Raw genomic sequence first — 23,548 nt, 5'->3', positions numbered from 1 at the left:
CCTAGCAGGTCTCACTGCAGCAGGACCCAGGCTTGAGGCCCTCTGCAGACAGGTGACCATGAGCAGGTCACTACTCTGCTGTCCACGTGGCTTGGCAGCCTGTGGACATCAGCATGAACATTCTGCTGAATATGTAAGCAGCGACCGGGCTCCCTCCAGCTTTCAGGCTGATAAAGAAACATGGCATTCTCTTTACCTGCTCCATCTTACACCACACGAGGCCGCATTACTGTGGAGTCAGACTGCGGCGTCCCATGCCCTGCGTGTCCGTGTGGCAGGCAGCAAGGGCGTGGCCCAGCTGAAATCTGGAACCCCTTTGCTTTTAGCCCAACCCCCCTCCAGCCAAGCATTTAAACAGACCCAAGCCTTCCACATGCTCCTCCTCCCTGGGGCTTCTGTGCTCTGACCAACCCACACTGATACCTCTCAGAAAAGGGTACGCAAGCCTGTGGAACAGCCAAGCTAAATAACCCAGCTTTAAACAGAGACCTGGAGAAGCAGCTCTGGCCACTAAACAAACGGACGGGAAGACAGGAGAGGAGGAGGAGAAAAACCACCGAAGTAGCTCAGACCGCCGTCTTCAGGAATCAGACGTGCAGGTCATCGCGCTGTGCCCGCTGGCGTGCACCCGTGCAGGAGACAGGAGGCTGCAGGCACTCGGCCAGCCTGCCGCCCACCCCGGGAGCAGGCCACACAGTGCACAGTCCTCACAGTCCTGGGGGTCCGGAATCACTCCCTCCCCTGACAATCCTGGTTCCAGGAACTCACCCAGAGGACCCAGTCCACAGAGGAGGGAGAAAATCTTACATGAAATGATGAAGGTTTATAACCATGTGATGGATACATTCTTAGTGAAAAAATCTTATGTGAAAAGAAGAGTATGTAAACTTGTGTACATATTGAGACAAACTAGGCAAAATCACACACCAAGAAAACAGAGAATAGGGGATAGGCGTGAAGATGGTGACCGTGAGTAATAATTTTCTGGTGTTTAGTCTTTTCCTGACATTTGTAACTGTAAAAATGATGGCTCTCCCCGCTCCCCACCCTCCCGCATTGTCTAGTTTGAGTGGGTGTTACCATCACTGTGGTTTGTGTGACTTACAGGGTCGGCCCCTGGGAGGTGCCCAGGCCCTGGATGTGAAGGCACAATCTGGGCCAGGAGCACGCGAAGGATTCGGGGGTCTCCTCTCATACGCAGCTTGTGTGAGTTACAGGCACTGGGCACAATCTAGGCCTGGAGCATGTGAAGGATTCAAGGTCTGTTTTCACACAGTAGGTGGCTTAGTCGGCTGGAGCTGCTCTACAGAAACTCCGTAGAGTGGGTGACTCAGGAACACACGTCCCTCCTCACAGTTCTGGATACAGGAGCCTGACCAGGATGCCAATGATTTGGCCTGCCTGGGTAAGGGTCCTGATTCCATTCATGAGCATGGAGCCCTCATGACCTCACCACCTCCCACGCCCCTCCTAACACCCTCGCCGTGGAGACTAGGTTTTCACATGTGGACTCAGGGGTGTAAAACCATGAGATCATAGCAGGGGTTACTTCTCTGCTGGCCTGAGGACGTCACCAGCATCACCCTTGTGCACGATTACCTGTCTTCATATCATCTACCTCAGGCAGCCACAGAGCAACAGCCAAAATGTTACAGTTGAATGTGCCGATTTTTTTTACAGGAGGAATTAAAGGTCATGATCACAATTTTCTACAAAGGCACTAAATATTAAAGGAGGATTCAAAATTCATTTCCCCACCAACAACAAATGACTAAGACCAATCTAGAAAGACCTCTGAATTTTAAAATGCTCAATCTAACAAGCTCTAGAGCCGGCGAGGAGGAGCTATGCCTACGCTGTCACTCGGCATCCACATCCATGTGGGACAGACGGTCCCCGTCCCATGGCATCGTCCCCTTGCTGCCTCCCACGCAGGCTGGCGCTCACACCGTCATCCCAGAGACAGAAGCAAACGTTAAACCGTAAGGGTGCCCACGTCTAGGTAAGAGATGGTCACCCTGTGTGCAGTGAGGCACCCAGCGTGAGGGCACAGAAACAGCCTGGCCCGAAGTCCTCATGAACCAATTAAAAAGGTATTTGTCACAGTAAGTCCATAGAAAATGTGTCCACGTGGTCCCCTGCTTACCCAGTACTGCACCCAGCCGAAGTGACCCGCAGCCCCGCCCTCAACCAGCCCTGAGGGCAGAATTCCCCTCCTCACTACCCTCTGCACAATGGCCAACCCTAAGACTCAAACTGAGCTCCCGGGAGAGCTTCTTCACTTTTCTTTCCTCACCTTTAAAAAACCATCACTGAAAACAGGAAATAAACCCGGTGTTCACACTGCTCAATCTGGTTGTGGCCGACTGACCTGCGATGGTGTGCGCATAGAGCCGGCTGCCGAAGGTGAAGACGTGCAGCTCGTACAGCTTGGCGATCTTCTCCAGGAAGTCCTTGCAGTGAGGACGCAGGCGCGTGTGCAGCATGGGCTCGCCCCGGCCCAGCTGGAAGTGAAAGATGCCCTGAAAGAATGACGGGACGGTCAGGAGAAAAGGCTGAGGACCCCAGGAGCCCCTAAATCCACATGCCTGAGACAGGCGCCCTGAAGACACACATGTGCCCTCCCCTCCACATAGGACAGAGGACATGCGAGTGTGTACCCACCCCTCCACATGGGATAGAGGACATGCGAGTGTGTACCCGCCCTCCACATAGGACAGAGGACATGCGAGTGTGTACCCACCCCTCCACATAGGACAGAGGACATGCGAGTGTGTACCCGCCCTCCACATAGGACAGAGGACATGCGAGTGTGTACCCACCCCTCCACATAGGACAGAGGACATGCGAGTGTGTACCCGCCCTCCACATAGGACAGAGGACATGCGAGTGTATAGGACAGAGGACATGCGAGTGTGTACCCACCCCTCCACATGGGATAGACCCCGCCCCTCCACATGGGACAGAGGACACCTGTGTACCTACCCCTCCACATGGGAGAGAACATATGTGTGCCCACCCCTCCACATGGGACAGAGGACGCACATATGCCCACCCCTCCAAATAAGGATGTGACCCCAACTGGTGCAAGGAGCTACTGGTGACGTTTACAACCCAGTACTTTCTGTGCATGCAGTACAAGTGAGCAAGTGTGGCCTTCTCTGCTGTGGGAATGCCTGCAATGAGTGTGGTAATGACTGCCCATGATAACTATGGTAACTACCCACCTGCAACGACTGTTTAGGATAACCGCCCAGGCAACCACATTGACAGTAACACGTTACGCCAGCTCGATGATAACAACACTAACTACTCATGAGAACCATCTGCCTGCAACTAGCACCCAGGATAACTACGCCACCGGTGACAACCCGTGATAGCTACACAATAACCAGGCCACCCAGGATAACCACGCCACCGGTGACAACCCGTGATAGCTACACAATAACCAGGCCACCCAGGATAACCACGCCACCGGTGACAACCCATGATAGCTACACAATAACCAGGCCACCCAGGATAACCACGCCACCGGTGACAACCCGTGATACCTGCACAATAACCAGGCCACCCAGGATAACCACGCCACCGGTGACAACCCGTGACAGCTACACGATAACCAGGCCACCCAGGATAACCACGCCACCGGTGACAACCCGTGACAGCTACACGATAACCAGGCCACCCAGGATAACCACGCCACCGGTGACAACCCGTGACACCTACACAATAACCAGGCCACCCAGGATAACCACGCCACCGGTAACACCCATGATAACCACCGATGACAAGGACACTTACTACTCACGTAACCATCCACCGCCTTGGATAACCACCCTTGATGACCATGCCAACAGTAACAACCTATGATAACTACAAGGTAGCCACTGATGCCATTTCTGCCTTTGTTTCTTCAAATGCGGACCCATGTTGAACAGCAAAGCCACACAGGTCGCTCTGAACAGATGTCCACGTCATGCACTCAGAGTGTTTTCCTGAGTTATTGAATAACGGAAATCAAGCATTCCCAGGTAACCTGGTATAATGCACAAGTAATTTGCAGATCGTTTCTTTCATTTACACATACAGCACAAAATCTAAAAGTATTCTAAATCATATTTAGTAGATGGATGAAATGAGCAATACCAACCTGCGCACATGTGATCAACACGCACGTGTTCAACACCAAAGGAAAGGTCAGTTTCCTTTCCTCAGGAAGTTAAACTTCGATCCTTTTAATCCTGTCACTGACTTCCTCAGTGAAATGTTTACTCTCAATGGCTTTAGAAGAAGGCAGGTGACTTGAGCCCAGTTAAGTTTTTCTAGCTCTAAGTTAGTTACAACCTCATGAAGAAGTGATTCCGTTAAAGATTTAGGAGTGAGAAGTTTTATTAACAACTTTCCCACTGCTCAATAGTAAAAAGTCCAGCAGCTGTCCAGGCTTTGGGAGGTGTGGCCCGCCCCACCCCGATCCCCGAAACTGCTCTCAGAGGGGCCAGGAGTAGGACCAGGCCCCGGCCCCAGGGTCTCCTCCGGATGTCTAGTAAGGCACACTACTAGGTACTGGGAGGCAGAGGGCTGTTCATGCTTAGGCCACCCTCCCCACCACATCAGGACATCTTCGCCTTCCAGACCACACACTGACAAACAGCTACATGATAACCAGACTCCAGCTGGTCTACCTTGGAGATACTGAGAATCACATGAATTTTGTGGTTTCCCAGTGAATATAATTCATGCTGACACTCTACTGTAGCTTATTAAATGTGCAATAGCATTATGTCTAAAAGAACAATGTACCTAGCTTAATTTAAAAATACTTTTATTATTAAAAATGGCTGGGTGCAGTAGCTCACACCTGTAATCCCAGCACTTTAGGAGGCCAAGGCAAGGGGATCACTTGAGGTGAGGAGTTCAAGACCAGCCTGGCCAACAAGGTACAGCTCCGTCTCTACTAAAAATACAAAAATTAGCTGAGTGTGGTGGTACCCAGCTACTCGGGAGGCTGAGGCACAAGAATCACTTGAACCTGGGAGGTGGAGGCTGCAGCGTACTGAGACGGCGCCACTGCACTCCAGTCTGGGCAACAGAGCAAGTCTCCATCTCAAAAATTAAAAAAAAAAAAAAAAAAAAAAATTATTATTTAAAAATGCTAATGACCATCTGAAACTTCAGCAAGTCATATACTTTTCGCTGGTGCAGGGCCTCACCTTGGTGTTGACAGCCGCTGACTGATCAGAGGGGTGGCTGCTGAAGGCAGGGGTGGCTGTGATCATTTCATAAAATGAGATGACAGTGATGCCTGTCCCACCAATCGACTCTTCCTTTCACAAAAGACTTCTCTGTAGCATGCAATGCTGTTTGACAGCATTTTACCCAGAGAAGAAGCTTCAAAACTAGGGGCAATTCTCTCTCACCCTGCCACTGCTTTACCAACTAGTTTATGTAACATTCTAAATTCTCTGCAGTCATTTCAACCACGTTCCCAGCATCTTCTCCAGGAGAGGATTCCACTCAAGAAACTACTTGCTTTGCTCATCCATAGGAAGCAACTCCTCATCTGTTCACGTTTCATCCTGAGGTTGCAGCAATTCGTCATCTTCAGGCTCCACTCCTAGTTCCCTCGCCATTTCCACCCACCTGCAGCTCCTTCCGCTGCTGAGGTCTTCAACCTCCTAAAGTCATCCACGAAGGTTGGAATCAACATCTTCCAAACTCCTGGCTGATGCTGATATTCTGACCTCCTCCTATGAATCATGAATTTCCTGATGGCACCTGCAATGGTGAATCCTTTCCAGAAGGATTTTCTATTTGATTTCCCCAGAATCATCAAAGAAATTGCTCTCTAAGACAGCTACAGCCTGAGATATACTTCTTTATAGGGAATCCATGAGACCCACACGTTGGTGTGCCAGAATGCAGGGGGCCAGCCCTACATCACCTGTGGGTACTCCGAGTTCGGTGGCGACAAGGGAATGAGAGAAAGACAGATGAAGAGAAAAAGTGGGACCGGGGGCCATCACTTGATTACTCTGGAGGAAACAGTGGAGGCCCCGACCTCTGATCACCCACACTATTCATTGATTACAATCACTTTGATCTATAGGGTAGGGGTAGAGTGACGGTGGAGTGATCAGTGGCTGGAACTGGTGTATCATCCTAAGGATTGACAACTGGTGGTTTGGGAGTTTTACAAAACAAGAACTTGTTGTTATCTTTGGCCTATTATCTCCGTGCAGCTGATGGAACACAGGCCTTACAAGAAGCCTACAAGTCTGGCTATGTCACAGTGCTACGAAGGGGTTTTACGTCCTTGAGCACAGTGTTTATGGTAACAGAGCCGAGGTCACCCTGCACTGGAACATGAGGCATGGAGAGGCCCTCCTCAGAGGCCTCCTGCGGGCTTCTGCAGTTCATTGTTCCTTGTTTATGTGTTACTCATAACCAATTTACGTAGGCATCTGTCAGTCCTTTCCCCTTGGCAGTGTTTCCCAACGCTTCTTAAAGAGTAAGAGGCCAGGCACTGACTTCTCTCCAGCTGCGAAAGCCTGACGCAGCATATTCTTCTGTCTGCACTGAACACTGCTGCTTAGCGCGGCCTCCGTCATCGATGGTCTTGGCCAGATCTCCTGGAACTTGCTGCAGCTTCTCCATCTGCACCTGCTGCTCCACCTTCGCTTTCGTATTATGGAGACGGCGTCTTTCCCTAAATCTCATGAACCAACCTGTCTGGTTTCCAGCTTTTCTTCTGCAGCCTCCTCGCCTCTCAGCCTTCACAGAACGGAAGAGAGTCAGGGCCTTGCTCTGGGTGAGGCTTTGGCTAAAGGGAATGTTGTGGCTGGTGTGGTCTTCTACTCAAACCATGCAACTCCCTCCTCAGCAACAAGGCTATGTCATGTCTAATCATGTGTGCGTTCACTGAAGAAGGATTTTCAGTTTGCTTCAAGAATGCTTCCTTTGCATTCACACCTTGGCTGTTTAGTGCAAGAGGCCCAGCCTGCAGCCTACCCTGGCTTTCGGCACACCTTCCTCACCAAGCGTAATCACTTCTAGCTTCTGATTGAAAGTGAGAGACGAATGAGCCTTCCTTCCACTTGAAGACTTGGAGGTCACTGCAGGGTTATTACTTTGGCCTAATTTCATACTGCTATGCCTCAGGGAATAGGGAGGCCTGAGCACGGGAACAGACAGACAAGGAAGGGGCGGCTGGTGGAGCAGGCAAAAAACACACAGCTATCCATCAGGTTTGCCATCTTATGTGGGTGTGCTTCGTGGCACCCCAAAACAATTACAACAGTGACTTCGAAGATCACTGATCACAAATCCCCGTAACAGGGAGAACACTATTGAAAAACCTATTACAACAGTGATCTTCAAGACTGCTGATCATCAATCCCTGTAACAGGGAGAACATTAATGAAAAAATTATTGTAACAGTGACCTTGAAGACCACTGATCACAAATCCCCGTAACAGGGGGAACACTAATGAAAAAACTATTAAAACAGTGACTTCAAAGATCACTGACCACCGACCCCTGTAACGGACAGAACACGAATGAGGAGCCTGAAGTACCACGGGCATTTCTAAAACGTGACACAGCACTTGGTGGGCACATGCCGTTGGAAAATGGCACCCGTAGATGTGCTCAACAACGGGTTCCCCCAAATCTCCTCTCTGGGAAAACACAATATCCGTGAAGCATAAAATGAGGTGTGCCTATAAAACTCACTAAACGTCCAACTTCAAAGGCACAACAAAAGCAAGGAACAGCCAGAGCAATTTACGAAGGTACATACATGCAAAATGTATTTTCATAAAGTCCTTACATCCTTCAAAATACCTAGTTTGTCACAAAATAGGCATTAAAAAAACCCAAAAACCCTTAGTGAGTAGAGTAGTTGGTATGGATGAACCAATCTGAAAATACCCAGTCAGTTTCTACTGCATAAAAGAAAATATTCCTTTTAAGATTCCATGATATATAGAAATAACGAACACAGCCAAAATTATCAACTGTTTTGTGGGTAAAGGCCTGAATTCGGGCCGTGAGGGAAACTCCTGTGCAGGTACTCAATTACCTGCATTCTGCAAACAGTGTAAGACACGGGGGTTTATGTCACCTAAGGGTTCCACGCAGATCACCCTGACCACCTGACTGACTAGGCCAACCTCAACCAAACTTCTTCCAGATGAAGCTCGTCACAAGCCTGACTTATCGCAGCTGCATCAATCTGTCCGGGCTGCTGGTCCTAGGCCCTGGCATTCGGCCGTGGAGGATGCCCGGCTCTGTGGTGACCCTCCGGCCCACCGGGTGGCTGCCTTCGGGACCTGCAAGATGCCCAGGAACCCTCAGGAACTGGCAAGGTCAGAACTGATGGGCCTCGGAAGTCTCCAACCAAGCGCCAGAGTCCACATACTACCTGACTAATAGCAAACACCAAAAGATAACTCAGAGTTGGTGAGGGCCTCCCTGCTGGCGACCGTCCAGGTTGACAAAGCCTCGGCACAGGCATTACAAAGGCTTTGGTCTAGAATTCAGCTTCTCTGGCTTCATCCTGAGGACAAAGCTCGGGAAGGGTTTCATATGCACTAAATAGGGTTCCCCCGTAATTACCCCGGAAAATGCATGCCGGCCACCTCCCAGACTTTTCCTCCAGCCCAGTTTCCCAAAGAACAAACTTAGGCATCCACCTGCCCTCAACATCCCACTCCCCCCTCAGATGCTCCTCGCACCGTCCACCACCCCATCCTCATACAAAGGGCAGGAAGTGGGACGCCACCTCCACCACACAGGAGACACAGTAGGCATCAGGATTTCTGCCCAGGGCCTCGGACGCTCCTCAACTGCCCGACAGACACAAGGCTCACACCCAGAACTAGCAGGTCTGCTTTCCAGATCCAGGCTGACCTATGGCAACGAATCGAGCTAACGCGATCACACGGTTCTGGGTCAAAGGTCTGGGGCCGGGACACTGTCCTGTGGGGTGCTGCCCACACTCACTTTATTCGACATCTGCTGGCAGTGCTGCTCGGTCGTGTGGATCAACGTCTGGTCCAAATCCACCATGAGCACGAGTTTCCGGTTTCGGTGCAGCCGCTGCTGGTCTTCTCTTCCCAGCTGTTCAGCTTGCTACCATTAAAAAGAAACAAGAAATGACAAAGTCAGCATGTCGTCTGCATCCAACGTAAAACTCCATTTCATCAGAAACAGAAAATGATACCGACATGTTCCTCTCTGGACCCTGGCACTCCCCAGGGCCTGCGCTGCACAGGCCGAGAGCCAGGGCTGGGTCACCAACCTGGTCATGGCAGCCTCACTTGTGACCATCATTTTATAATTCAGGTAAACACATGAGCCATGAAAATGGAGGGGAAGAGAAACTGGCTGTTTCTATACAAGTTGAATTGAGCCCGGGTGCCATGGCTCACGAGGTCAGGAGTTCAACACCAGCCTGGCCAATATGGTGAAATCCCATCTCTACTAAAAATAAAAAAACAAAAACACAAAAAACAAACAAACAAAAAATCCAAAAACATCAGCCAGGCATGGTGGCGCATGCCTTTAGTCCCAGCTACTCGGGAGGCTGAGGCAGAAGAATCAGTTGAACCGGGAGGTGGAGGTTGCAGTGACCCAAGATCACGGCACCGTACTCTAGCCTGGACAATAGAGGGAGAGTCCGTCTCAAAAAAAAAAAAAAAAGTTGGATTCAACACTATGGGCCACTCAATAAAAATGAGCTGCAAAATTAAGAAACCAAGTCAGCTGGCTGGGAGGACGGAGGTGCTGGGCAGCCCAGGCTGGAGGACGGAGGTGCTGGGCAGCCCAGGCTGGAGGACGGAGGTGCTGGGCAGCCCAGGCTGGAGGACGGAGGTGCTGGGCAGCCCAGGCTGGGAGGACGGAGGTGCTGGGCAGCCTAGGCTGGGCAGCAGAGACTGGTGAGGGCGCTGCGCTCAGAAACCCCCACAATCAGCCTATTCCTGTGTCTCAAAGAGACCCGGGACCTGGTGATGGCGTACCGGGGTGTCCCTCCATGCCAGGCCTGGAGCAGAGCTCCTAACAAGGGCCCGGCCGCCCAGCATCAGGAGCCCAGCACAGGGTGCAGCGCACAGGATGCGACGCACCAGACGCATCACTTGCCCTTGTCACTGCAACTGGCCCTCACTCTTCACAAACCAAATCCCGATCCCGCTCAAGGAGAGCCTCCTCCATGGCCATCTCTGAAAGGAAACGCACCAAGGTGCCGGCAAGTACCCAGTTACGGAGGAGATGGGGGTACTTTCTCCTCCCTTCACCACCAAACTTGCCAGCTTTGGTTTATGCACACACATTTACGTTCGTCTAAAGTTTGGTAATTCAGAAAACCCAGAATCACGTAGCTGGCATTTTGTTTTTCCCACAAAAAGATTAAAATTGGGGTCCATCATTTAAAAGCATGAATTTACTAAAATCATAACACTGGAAAGTGTTTTACCTATTTACAAAACTGTGCAGCCCTGAAAGTCTGTAAGATCACAAACTAGTTTTTCTCGGCTCCCAGAGCATTTTCACCCACAGGGTGAAGCGAGGTCGGGGACATGGCGTCTGCCTCAAGCACAGGTCCAACCCTGAGCACAGGAGATGCCCAGAGCCGCTGACCAACAGTGCCCCCAGCAACTCCTGAAATACATAAATGAGGCGTAGACTCAAAGATAAAAACCCATCTCACTGTCAACTGGGCACACAAACACCTGCCCATTCTCTCCTCCCCACAACCCCCATGGGCTCTCCTGTCAGCTACAAGGCAAACACCCCTGGGACCCCCCAACCTGCCCCTGCGTGCGCCCACTCTCCCAAGCCAGCTTCCCACCAGCACCAGCAGCAGCAGCTCCTGGAAGGCAACAAAGTACCACCCTCCCCACCACCAACCCCTTGCCAGCATCTGCCCTGATATACACTTTGCCCTCCCGCCTCGTCCGGCACACGCCTTGACGGTGTGGCCACCTCCTGAGCTCCACCAGCAGCTGTCTCATCCCTTAGGACTTGGCTCAAGGGACCCCAGGCCGAGCCTGGCTGTTCAGAGCTGCAGCAGCACCCGGAGGTCCGACATGCAGGTCACGCAGTGTGGGGTCCCAAGTTGCTTTTGCGGGCAGACTTGTCTGTGGAGGACCAAGGGCGGCCGTCTGTTTCAGGAAGGCAGCACCCCCGTAAGTCATCTCTGTGACGAGGGGTTGTTCCAGTAACGACAACAACCACACGTATGTGCTCTCTGCAGCCGCCCTCCTTGGAACGCCAGCCGCGGACGCCCAGCTCACCTCGGAGCTCACCATCAACTCCGGCACGCTGTGCACCATGGACACGGTGGCCGTGGACAGCGGCACCTGCTGCTTCCCGTTCTTACTCTGCAACCTGTGAGTGAAGGACAGGTTCAGGGCTTTCAGCTGAGTCACCGCGCACAGAGGCACACTGAGCTCTAAGTGACGGGATTCCAACTGATGTCTCAACGGCACACGTTGCTATCTTAGAGCAGAAGTGAATTCTGCTGGCAACTGTGGAAACATTTTCCACTGTTTAAGACAGACAGGAAACCTGGTGAAAACACTGAGCTCGTGGCCACTCACGCACACACAGAGCCAGTTCTTCATGAAAACAAACTGCAAAGTCACACAGAATCAGGAAGAGGCTCTCAAACGTGCAAATGCAGAAAAGGAAGCTGCTGCGCCACCCCCTGTACAAGGGATAAATCTGAGAAGCCACCTGGCATTAGAGGTGGGGGCCCTCAGGGAGGACCAGCACAGGCTGCTCTGAGGGAGGGGCTGCTCCAGACACTCAGCGATCTACATCCTCACAGTCAGGAGAAAACAGGCCTCAGCCCTCCAGCCCCTGCCCCCCCACACCTGAGAACAGCATGAGGCTGGAGTGACAGAACAGAATGGGAAGTTACGCAACAGAACAGGGAGAACCGCCTCCTAAAGAAACCCACTGAGCGTGACTCGTGACTCGGGTGGGGCCCGAGGGAGGTGTCTGCACCTGCCGCCGGGAAACCAGCAGCCCTCACTGTGTCCCCAGCACTGCTTCTCGGACCCCTCAGAGGCCACCACCTTGAGCGCCGGCAGGCAGCGATCTCACTCTTCTGGATACTTACTGGGTGAGGTCTTGGCCACATTCAGCACACAAGCCTTTCATGACAACTGGGTGGCTACATCCTTCTAACGTCACCAGAACCGCTCTACAAAACACAAAGGGAAGAACAGTTTTAAATCTCTTGGTTTATCGGAAGAGCCCAAGTGAGAATGTTAAAATCTAAGTTTTGTACCAATTCTACACTAACTTTCGAATAACTTTTCAGGCAGGTTACATCACTCTTGAGGGCATTTCTTTGTCTATAAAATGAAAGAACTTTCCATCTACAGGTCTCGCTCATGAGAAACCAACCCCTATCACACCACACCACCGCTGTGCTGCCCACGGAATGACTGGAAACCTGAGGCTATCTGGTCCAGTGAGGACACTCAGGGATAACAGAAAGCTGTCTCTATTTATACGTGATCCTAGACATTTCTGATAGAGACTCCATAAAATCTAAAACTTGGTTAATTCAATACAATAAGGCACAATTTGGTAGAATATCAAAAAATAATAAATTACCTCCCACATATCATTCCTATCAAGAAAGAAGCTGATGCAGCTACATTTTGCTGACAGAACTCCTGTAATATTCCTAGTTTTATATAAACACACACTGTTTTGTCTAAACAGTGGTCATCAGAAGCCTTGGAAGAAGTGCTGAAATCTGAAGGCTACGAGACCACAGGCTGCCCTCACAGCCCACCCAGGTGCTCACAGTCCCCCGCTGACCACCCTGCCCTGCAATACAAGGTCGCCCAGTACTCACAGCCCACCCCAGGTGCTCACAGTCCCCCGCTGACCACCCTGCCCTGCAATACAAGGTCGCCCAGTATTCAGAGCCCACCCCAGGTGCTCACAGTCCCCCGCTGACCACCCTGCCCTGCAATACAAGGTCGCCCAGTACTCACAGCCCACCCCAGGTGCTCACAGTCCCCCGCTGACCACCCTGCCCTGCAATACAAGGTCGCCCAGTATTCAGAGCCCACCCCAGGTGCTCACAGTCCCCTGCTGACCCCCCAACCCGTGGAAACGAGGCAGCCCACCACTCACCACCCGCCCCTAGGTGCTCGCAGACCCCATGCCCGGCTCCGGGCCGGGATGCTCTGACAAACCCACCCTGCAGACAAGAGGCTGCCCAGCCCCCACCCCCGTAGCAAGCTACATCCGTCAACGGGACCTTTCCAGGCCCATGGCCCACTGGGACACCAGGCCGCAGGCGGGAACAAGGGCCCCATCTTCCATGACCACTGTGCCTCAGCGGGCAGTGCAGGGAGACTCGGAGGGGCAGGGGTGGCGTCTGTAGCCTGCATCCTGGAGGGGAGCGGAAGGGAGCTCTTCCCAGGGAGGGAACAGGATGGGCGTGTGCAGATTATCCTGGGGGAGGAACGGTGCTGAGAAGACACAGTGCGCCCTCGGGATGGAGCGGGCTGCCAGCGACCATCTAGAATCTGAGCTGCTCCTCCAGAATCTGTTCTGGGTTCTGGGCCTGGAACCCTAATCCTGACCCTGTGCAGTGATCGGGACAAGGTGGCCCTGCCCCCATGTGTCCTGTGCGCTCAGCAACCACAGGAGCCACGGGACTCCCTGGCCCCCACAAGCTCACACAGAGCCTCCCACTAGCACCCCAGCAGGAAACTCAGAAAGGGTCATTTAAAAAATTACAAAGAGAACTTTATTGAGAACTCTATTCTGTAAATCCTCAATTCTCAGAAACATTTTTTTAAAACAACCACTTCTTACCGGTTGTTAAGAGTCTAAATGCGGGGCCATTGGGAGGACTGGGTTTGGGTGCTGGCGGTCGGGCCGCAGAGCCCAGGGAAACTGCCAGGGAAATTTTAAATTATATTTTAAAAAAGAATCTAAATTTTTACATTCAGGTTGAGCTTTCCCAATCCAAATATCCTAAATCCGAAAACTTCTGGGCTGGGAGACAACAGCACGGGGGAGATTCCACTCCTGACTCCGTGCCATGGGCAGCAAAGCTGCGTTTCATGCCTGAAACCTCACAAGTGCCGTGTAAAATCACCTTCAAGCTGTGTGTACAGTGACGTTCAACATAAATGAATTCTGTGTTTAGATCTGGGTTCCATCCCCAAGGTATCTCGTCACGTATATATACAGATATTCCAAAATGATCCTCCCTCCCGGCCACCACACCTGGTCAGAGACACCGCCAGGCTTCACAGGACTCAGGGACACCTGCTCCCCACTTGCTGAGGCCGCGGGGGCCATCCCCACCCAGGAGTCTGCGTCCCCACCACCATCACAGCGGCACTCGGGGCCTTCACATCCAGGCTCCCTCCGATACCTGGCACTCATGCACTCCCAGCTGAGCTGTTTCCACCCACCCACAGGGCTCTGCGGCCCCACCGCCAGCACCCAAACCCAGTCCTCCAAATGGCCCCACATCCTTTCCCCAGGCATTTCTGCCCCAGTCCCAGCAGCAACCCTACTTGGAAGCCGCAGCCCCTCAAACAGGCTTCCCCAGTCTCCAGCAGACATCACTTTGCAATCAGCCTTCTGCAAGGAGACCCTGCAGAGCTCCTACCGGACGCAGCACACCAGCACGCTGCAGGCTCCTCGTTCCACCCGTGCAACGGGAAGAGAGGAAAAGGCCCACCCGTGACAGCACCCCAAGGCTGCAGGTACAGCTCAGTTCTGAAGGTTCCTGGGTCTCTGTAACCTGACAGAGGACTTCCGGCTCAACAAGGCTGTGTCCCTCGCAATGCTGCTGCAGGTGTTAAGAGACACAGGGTAAACCAGCTCACTGGGCAAGGTTTTGTGGTCAAGCATCACGTGAGGAGGACACACGGGGCGGGAAGGGCCTCTCCTCTGTATGCACAGCAAATAGGCAGTTTGTATTTATTCGCTTTGCTCATTTTTAAACTGAAACTTGTGGCTTGGGAAATATTTTTTCAGGAATTCTCAAAAATGAACTAGGAGGATTCTGCCAATCTCCCTTAAACACGTTAGCATGAAGAAAGATCTGCGGTGTCTCTAGCTTAACCAATAAACAGGTGTTTTTCAGTCAGAAATTGACAAGCTGGTTCTGAAATTTATATAAAAATTCAGGAAACCTAGAATCTCAATTTTGAAAACCAACAGAGAACTTTTACCACCTGACTTCAGAACTTACCAAGCATACTTCATAAACTCATGGAACAGAGGAATCCAGAAAGACTCAGTCATGACTGACCAATGACCCCCCAAGGTCACTCCAAAGGGGCTCCATATGAACAGACAAGCAGCTGCCAAACGCCTGCAGAGTGTGTGTTCTGCAAAGGGTTTCTCCAGTGTGGCGTCTACCTTTCACTTCTGAAGTGTTTTTTAAAGAGCAGCAGTTTTTAACGTTGTTCAAGTGCAATTCATCGCTATATTTTGTATTGTTATTAAGAAATCTTTGTCTTATCCAAAGTCACTAAGATTCTTTTCTAGGAGCCGTATGAATTTACCTTACGCTCAGGTGTGTGATCTATTTCTGAGTTATTTTTAACGTGGGTACGATGCAGGCTGAGGCACGCTTACTTGCATGCGGACCCTTAAGGCATGCTGGAGCTGCTGTGACATGCCTCGTGCAGCGGCGCACAATGCTGGACACTCACGGTCTCTTGCTTCTGGAGGCTGGAGTCTGAATCGGGTCTTGCTGGGCTGAAATCGAGCTGCAGTAGAGCTGCCCCTCCTGCAGCCTCCAGAGAGAACCCGTGTCCCTGTCTCTTCCAACCTCTCCTGGCCACTGTGGTCCTCAGCTCGAGCCCCTCCTGCCACCTCAAAGCTGATGCAGACAGTGGGTGGGGTATTTGCGAGTGCTGTCTCTGGTTCCCTTCTCCACCGTCACATCTCCCTCAGCACAGTGGGGAGGGGTGATCCTGCCCACCCCACAGAGGCACGACCGTGCCTGTACATTCAGCACCACTGTTCCAAGGCCAGCCCTCCTCGTTCAGCTCCCGGGTACCGTTGTGGGTAACCGACGAGATGTTTGAGAGTCTGGACTCTTCTGTTTCTCATGCTGATGGCGCACGTATGTCTTCACACCAACACCGCACTACCGTGGCTACTGTAGTTTTGTAACAGGTCTTGACATCAGGTAAAGGTTCTCTTTGTTCACTTTCAAAATGTCTATTCTAGGTTCCCATACAAATTGCAGAACCAGCTAGTCAATTTGTACAGAAACCGCTGGGTTTAGCTTTGGGTGGTATTCAGTCAGCCTTTGCCCTCCACCAAGGCAACCAGGCCCTGACCCGACTCAGCTGCCTGCACAGAGGAAACACAGCCACACCCTCCTGTCCACCTTCAGCCCGGTCTACATGGTCAGGCACATACACGATTCTTCCAATCCTCCACCTCCCCTGCCTACCAGCCTCCGTCTCTGAAGAGCTGCTCCTGTCCTGCCTGGGAGCTGTCCCCTGTCCCCCACCCCGAGTCCTGCCTAGGAGCTGTCCCCTGTCCCCCACCCCGAGTCCTGCCTAGGAGCTGTCCCCTGTCCCCCACCCCGAGTCCTGCCTGGGAGCTGTCCCCTGTCCCCCACCCCGAGTCCTGTCCCCTGTCCCCCACCCCAAGTCCTGCCTAGGAGCTGTCCCCTGTCCCCCACCCCGAGTCCTGTCCCCTGTCCCCCACCCCAAGTCCTGCCGAGGAGCTGTCCCCTGTCCCCCACCCCGAGTCCTGCTTGGGAGCTGTCCCCTGTCCCCCACCCCGAGTCCTGCCTGGGAGCTGCCCACTGTCCCCCACCCCGAGTCCTGCCTGGGAGCTGCCCACTGTCCCCCACCCCGAGTCCTGCCTGGGAGATGCCCACTGTCCCCCACCCCGAGTCCTGCCTGGGAGATGCCCACTGTCCCCCACCCCGAGTCCTGTGTGACACTCACAGAGTGACATTAGGCTGTCACAAAGGATGGGGCCTCGTGCTCCAAGGAAGGGCTGGTAGCAAGGCCAGGTGCCACCTGGGCAGGCTCCCTTCCCCAGCACAGGTCTAAGAGCGAGTGTGAGCTGGCCCTGCTCCCCACAAACAGCCTCCCTTGGGCCTTCAGCTCAGCCTGAGGTCTGAAGAAAGTCGACCATAAGCTGACTCAGGCATGCACTGCCTGCTGTCACCAACAATCTAACATGCATCAGACAAGAGTGACTGCTGGACTGAGGTGCCCACAGGAACGGTGACTATAGTAGATGCCTCGTTCCACATGAGGAGGAAGGAAGCTTCTAGAACAACATCACAGAAGATGTAACAGTTGGGTCCTGACGGATGAGGAAGTAGGTGAGGGCTGGAAATTAAGATCATGCAAGGTCCTGGTGGCAGATCCAAGGCCCTGACGCCCAGTGAGGGTAGCACCCCCCAGGCCCTCAGCAACGAGGACCAAGCGCTGGCCTTCTCTAGAAAATCGTTCGCATATGGATCACATGAGAGAGTCAGTAACCTTCTGTACTGGGGTCGAAAGGTTCTGCCTGTCTTATTCTAGTGCAGGCTCTGCTACCCCAGGAAGCAGAGGCTGGAGACACTCCCGATGTCACAACTGGAGGCAGGGATGCTGCCCAGCATCCCACAGCCTGCAGGATGCCCCGGCCAGGCCACCTGGCCCAGAAGATCGTGTGTGCAAAGGCCAGGAAACGCACATGTAGAAAGTGAGCAGACAGCAACATCTTTTTTTAATACAAGACATTTCTATGCTTGATCTTTGCAGATGCTGACACAAAATGGGTGAAAAGCACTGTGTGTTCTCATGCCAGCCTCCATGCTCCAAGCAGAAAAACATCTCCACACCTTACAAAGGGGAGCAACGCACTGTGGATTCTTTAATACTGATGCAAATGTAAAAACACCCCAACCCAAGAGCTCAGCCCAAAAATGTCAAACCAATCACCAGTAAATGTTTTCTGGTTTGTCCTAAAGAAAATCCATGAGAAAGCCATGACATGTGATCTCTAAACAAGTTATTTTCTTCAAAATACACAAGTACAGTAAGTACCAAAGTCTATGGGTTCTGGGCTCTCGGCTCTCTTGGGGGAGGTCCGAGACGTGGGCACGTCAGATAGGGCTACGGGCTGGGTATGAACCATGGACGCCGAGCATCTGTTCCAGGTGGGTCCAACCCTTCCCTTCCTTCTACAGATCAGGAGGACTCAAGGGTCTTCTCTAAGTTCCAACGTTCTGAGCATAAAAATGTATTCGGAAGGAAATTAGCTGGGCATGGTGGCATATGCCTGTAATCCCAGCTACTCAGGAGGCCGAGGCAGGAGAATTGCCTGAACCCAGGAGGCGCAGGTTGCGGTGAGCCGAGATCGCGCCATCGCACTCCAGCCTGGGTAACAAGAGCGAAACTGTCTCAAAAAAAAAAAAAAATGTATTCAGAAGGAAGAGTGTATTTTTTGCACCTAGACCTTGGGTTTCTAAACATCATTCTCCACTAAGAGGAAACAGGACTTGTTAGAGACCAGCTGATTCCAGGGCTGTGGCCAGGACAGCCCCAGCCTAGAATCTGTTATGCACCGACGGCGGCAGTGCACTGGGACTCAGCCGCCAGGAACCAGCACCACGGATGGGGATCCCGCCGGCCACACCTGGGATAAGTGATGTGTCAAGGCAAATAGTGACACCAACAGATTATAATCTGTTCAATAAAATAAGAAACCATGAGCCTACGCTGCTAAATAGACATGCTAATTATTTGCTCTTTTTGTTTTTGAGTCTCACTCCGTCACCCAGTTTAGTGTAGTGGTGTGATCTCAGCTCACTGCCAACCTCTGCCTCCCTGGTTCAAGTGATTCTCCTTCCTCAGCCTCCTGAGTAGCTGGGACTACAGGCATGCACCACCACGCCTGACTATTTTTCTATTTTTAGTAGAGACGGGGTTTCATGATGTTGACTGACCTCCAGTGATCCATTCACCTTGGCCTCCAAAGTGCTGGGATCACAAGCGTGATGAGCCAGGTACCCGGCCTTATTTGTTCTTACAGTAGAAAGCCAACCAGAAAATGGAGAAGAAATGCTGGAATCAAGAACATCACCACTGGACAATCGTCTTAGAAATGAAGAGAGTCCAGCAGGAATCACTGAGTTACCCAAAATGGTGGGTCGGCTTGGTGAGAGTGTAAGCATTTATGTAGTAACAAAGTATCTCTTATAGATACCCAATTACAATAGGAAAAGTAATAACTTTTTGCAACAGAAATCTGGCAGACAGCACCTTCACCAAGCCCAGTGCACACAACTGCAGTCTAACTGAGGGATGTCCTACGAAACCAGGAAACGATGACAGACAGAGGAGCCGACTTGTGACAGTCCAACCACCGATGCAATGTGGGCTCCAGGGTTTGCCTTTGTGACAGAGGACTGTATCAGGACTACAGGAAAATTTGTAGAGCAGAAAACAGCGCTGCATGGATGTTCGTTTCTGATCTTGGTAACTGTACAGCAGTTATGTAAGAGAACGTCTTTGTTTTTAGGAAACCGAAGTACATGACACCTGCAACTAGCTCTCCAACCCCAGGGAAATGTGTGTGTGCACGGAGAAACATAAGCAAACGCGGCAAAGCATTAACATTCGTGGAACCTGGTGCGAAGCTGATGTGAGAATTCTGTGCACTGTTCTTACAACTCTGAAGTCAAAAATTATGTCCCAAAAGAGCCTGAGTGGCTGGGTGCGGTGGCTCACACCTGTAATCCCAGCACTTTGGGAGGTTGAGGCAGGTGGATCGCCTGAGGTCAGGAGTTCGAGACCAGCCTGGCCAACATGGTGATACCTCGTCTCTACTAAAAATACACAAATTAGCCAGGCGTCGTGGTGTGTGCCTGTAGCCCCAGCTACTAGGGAGACTGAGGCAGGAGAATTGCTTGAACCCAAGAGGCGGAGGTTGCAGTGAGCTGAGATCGTGCCACTGCACTCCAGCCTGGGCAACAAGAGTGAAACTTCATCTCAAACAGAAAAAGAGGCTGGAAAGAACAGATGTTGTTGCTCCGTCTTCTGTGTAGCCACAGGGTGGTAGGTGCTACACAGGACTGCGTGCTCCAGCTCCAGTCCCCAGCTGGAGTCCAGCGCTGTGCCCACAGCAGTGCAGCTGTCGGCCGTGGCTCACGCTCTGCACCTGGCTCCGTCCCCAGTGCCCAGACGCAGCTATCCTGGAGAACCTGCGCAGGCGGGGCTCTGAGCAGTCACTGAAGCTGCGGCTGTGAAGCACAGGCTGGGGAATGTGAAGAGGAAGCTGGAACAGGGCAGGCCAGCCCAATTCCCAACACTGCAGACATCCACACTGCAGAGCCGCGGCGGGGAAGTTTCAGCACAGCCACTGTGGGCTAGGACCAGCCACGTCTCAGTCATGTGGTGCGGGGTGCACCACACCATTCAGACCCCACCGCCCTCTCTGCTGGGTAGACAGACGTGCAAGGAAGGTCGCTGCCTTAGAACCTGAACAGACCCCAGAGAGCCAGGGTGTCAAATGCTTCCCGCCTGAAAACACTCTAAGCACCCAGGTGGTATGCTCAAGACAAAAAGCCAATTGTCACAGCGTGCGCCCGCCAGTGAGCTGACAAAACCAAAGGGCTGGTGCGCACCGACTCAGTGACTGACTCCACCGCTCCTGCCAGATTCTGGTCGGCACAAAACTGCGTGGAACTCCAGCATTAGCCAACATTTAAAGCACTGCAGGGCAACAACTGAGTCCTTTAAAGTCTACTTCAAAAATAATACAAATAGCAAATAAGTTACATTGTAGCTCTAGTTCCTCTTAAAGTTGTAAGGAATTTTGTAGACATATGATGCTAAACATATGATATTTAAAAATCTATCAAGACTATCTCTTTGTAATCTTTAAAATGTACATTTATCCTTTAAAAAATATCACCCGAATCCTTTGAAACTCTTTGGTTCCATTCTCTCTTCGGTCTCTTTCTCCCTGAAATATAAAAACCACTTTTTCTCAGACAAATAATTTACATCACTTGTTTTTAGTTTTAATATAACACTGAGAATTCATCCATTCCTCTGTACTCAGATACTAGATGACTGCATGTAACCACTTTAACGCTAAAGAAGCCACGAACATACGAACGTGGAGATAAATCTGACACTGCACTCAAAGTATCTGCAGCTTACAAACGATTTCCAGGCAGACACGCTTCAAAGACCTCTGCCTAAAGGATCAGGTCAGAGACGCCTAAAAATCCACGACAAAGTAAACCACACGTCTACACGAAACCACGAAGCCAAGGAAGTAACAAGGTCCAGTGGTTTTCCATCAGGTGAAAAGTGGGGAAAACAGAGCAGAATGTCTGAAGGGCAACTCGCCCAAGTTTAATGGTTGACAGAGTGACAACCTCCCAAATGTCAGACACAAAGATCTTCTTCAAAGTGTCATCCTTCACTCAGGACAAAAAAAAAAAAAAAAGTATCCTTTAAACAGCGCAGATGTCAGCAGGGAAGAATAAAATTATTTACTAAAAGAATTGCCAGTTCGTCAAGATTCTTGGTACCAGTATGAAAACAACGTTTCCTTATTTCCAGGACAAGACCCAGAGCTGACGACGTCCGTGCACTGACCGAACCACATGGAGAATTTCAGAAGCTTCTACCTCCTAAGCACAGAACAATGAAGTTGGGGACTAATCTTAGGTTGTAGTCTATTCTAACTTTATCCCTGTTTCTCAAAGATTTTTATTCTAAAATCTGCAAAGCAATACAGATAGCAATACTATTATTGTTGGAATGATCTTCATTTTACTCATCAATTGCTTTCCTGATTTTCTGTGGCACTCTCACCCTGCGCCGGCTGACGCGGAGGCTCTTCCTGTGGACAGCTATACAGGCGCAGGCCAGGTGAGACACCATCAGCCCTCACACGCAGCCTCCACCTGTTAGCTCTTCCTGGTCACCGCAGCTCCCTGACTATTTCAGGTACTTTCCCCTTTCTCTGGAGACTTAAATATCCCCCTTGGAGTAGCCAGGAAGAACACAAAGCATAAGACTTAGTTTCTGAAGGATAGTGACCTGTCAGAATATTTTCTATTAAAATAATTCTACCCCACCTAAGTATTATAAAAACAGATAAACACTACTGTTGTAGCTACTCCCCCAGAACTGGGAATCTCCAGGGATGAAACCTGGTTCGTAGAGAGTAGTACAGGGAGAACCAAGGACTGGGGCTCTCCCAGGGTACTGAGCTCACCCCGAGGTGCCTGCACCTTCCTCCTCACCAGGAACCTCACAGGCCTTAAGGGGCAGGACAGGTCCAAACTTCTTAGAATCTGTTTCTTTCCTATAGAGTAAGGAAGTTCTTACTTCTGCCAGACAGAATGAAGCCCTGTAAAAACATACAATCTTAATAAAGATCAAAATGACAATCTCGTGATTATTGCAACTATACCAAATGCAGTGTTTTTAAGCTCCCGCTCCCAGAATGGTTCCTCATCTAAAAATAACCACTGATGTGGTGAGGACGAACGCTGCTGATCACGACAATGCAGGTGACAAGGACACAGCCATACCTTGCGTGGACAGTGCTGGTGCTTTTAAGATTCACTCACACCTGCGATCTCTCCAGGGAGGTTTTATGGAGCCACAGGCTCCATTACCTCTCTCCGCAGCGCTCTGCCTCAATAATCAACACCAAACTACACAAGGCTCACACACATACGCACGCTGGATTCCTTTGTTACGATTCCGTGCTACGAAGAATTGCTTACACTGATGTTCTAATGCACACTCAGGTTCAGCATGTACTGTGCTCCTCAGCACTGCGAACACACTGGCTGCGTGTACATAAGCCACGCCCACACCTCTCAGTTTCTGAAAGTCTCAGCTAAACAGTTACCACTAACAGCCAGTGGCCAGTGGGGTCAACAGCGCCCGTGCAGATGCCCAAGCTCAGCCCCACGTGCAGACTCAGGCTGCTGCCACTGTCTGCTCTCGGAAAGTGCCAGTTTAACACATTTAACGATATTTTTTCAAAGATACTTCCCATTGTTCTTGAAAAATAAGTATTTTTATGAGCCCTGCGAAAAGATCAAGATGAAGGAATAATAATGGGTAAGCACCCCCAGTCCCAAAGCCGTGTGGACCAGAAGCCAACCCGCAACACCCACAGGGCAAACACAACAGCCAAGCCTTAAGAGAGACACCACCGTCCGCACTACGAATTCCACACCTGTCAGCGATGTCTTCAACACCACCCCTGGGAAATCTGCGGCTGCCTGTCCCAATACGTTCTCCAAAGGCCTCACCACGCAGCCAGCAGGGCACGCTGAGGCCCAGTGATCCCTAGAGGGACCAAAACTGTGTGGCCTCCCCATAGGCGCCACATCAAGCCAGAATTCCTATGTCTGCTCTTGGCTGGTAAGGTTGCCCACGTATTCCTCAGGCAGCCACCCTGAAACCCTGTTTCTGACACCTGAGTTTCTGATCCATCAGCTGGGCAGGACCTGCTCTCTCTAACCAAGAGGCACGGGGTTCCGTGGGCCCTC

The 23,548-nt window shown here is 51.4% G+C and overlaps 1 protein-coding gene across 11 annotated transcripts in view; it reads right to left on the bottom strand.

Moving 5' to 3' along the window:
- CTDP1 (CTD phosphatase subunit 1) overlaps nucleotides 1–23,548 on the bottom strand; it is a 71,022-nt gene that overhangs the window by 43,839 nt on the left and 3,635 nt on the right. For 9 of the 11 annotated variants that reach the window (XR_004733119.3, XR_004733120.3, XR_004733122.3 and 6 more), the window contains exons 2-5: nucleotides 12,125–12,208; nucleotides 11,295–11,388; nucleotides 9,004–9,132; nucleotides 2,372–2,522 (exon numbers count right to left, since the gene is read on the bottom strand). Coding sequence is in view for 4 of the 11 variants with exons in the window: in XM_035271410.3 (XP_035127301.2) it covers nucleotides 2,372–2,522; nucleotides 9,004–9,132; nucleotides 11,295–11,388; nucleotides 12,125–12,208 (458 nt within the window). In the remaining 7 variants the exon portion in view is untranslated. Of the gene's footprint in view, nucleotides 1–2,371; nucleotides 2,523–9,003; nucleotides 9,133–11,294; nucleotides 11,389–12,124; nucleotides 12,209–13,285; nucleotides 13,387–23,548 lie in introns of those variants that run through there. The other 2 variants (XR_004733121.3, XM_035271411.3) reach the window with 1 other exon arrangement.

The sequence above is a fragment of the Callithrix jacchus genome, chromosome 13, assembly GCF_049354715.1.
Source record: "Callithrix jacchus isolate 240 chromosome 13, calJac240_pri, whole genome shotgun sequence".
Taxonomy (NCBI): Eukaryota; Metazoa; Chordata; class Mammalia; order Primates; family Cebidae; genus Callithrix; species Callithrix jacchus.
This window is presented reverse-complemented; position numbering and strand designations above follow the sequence as displayed.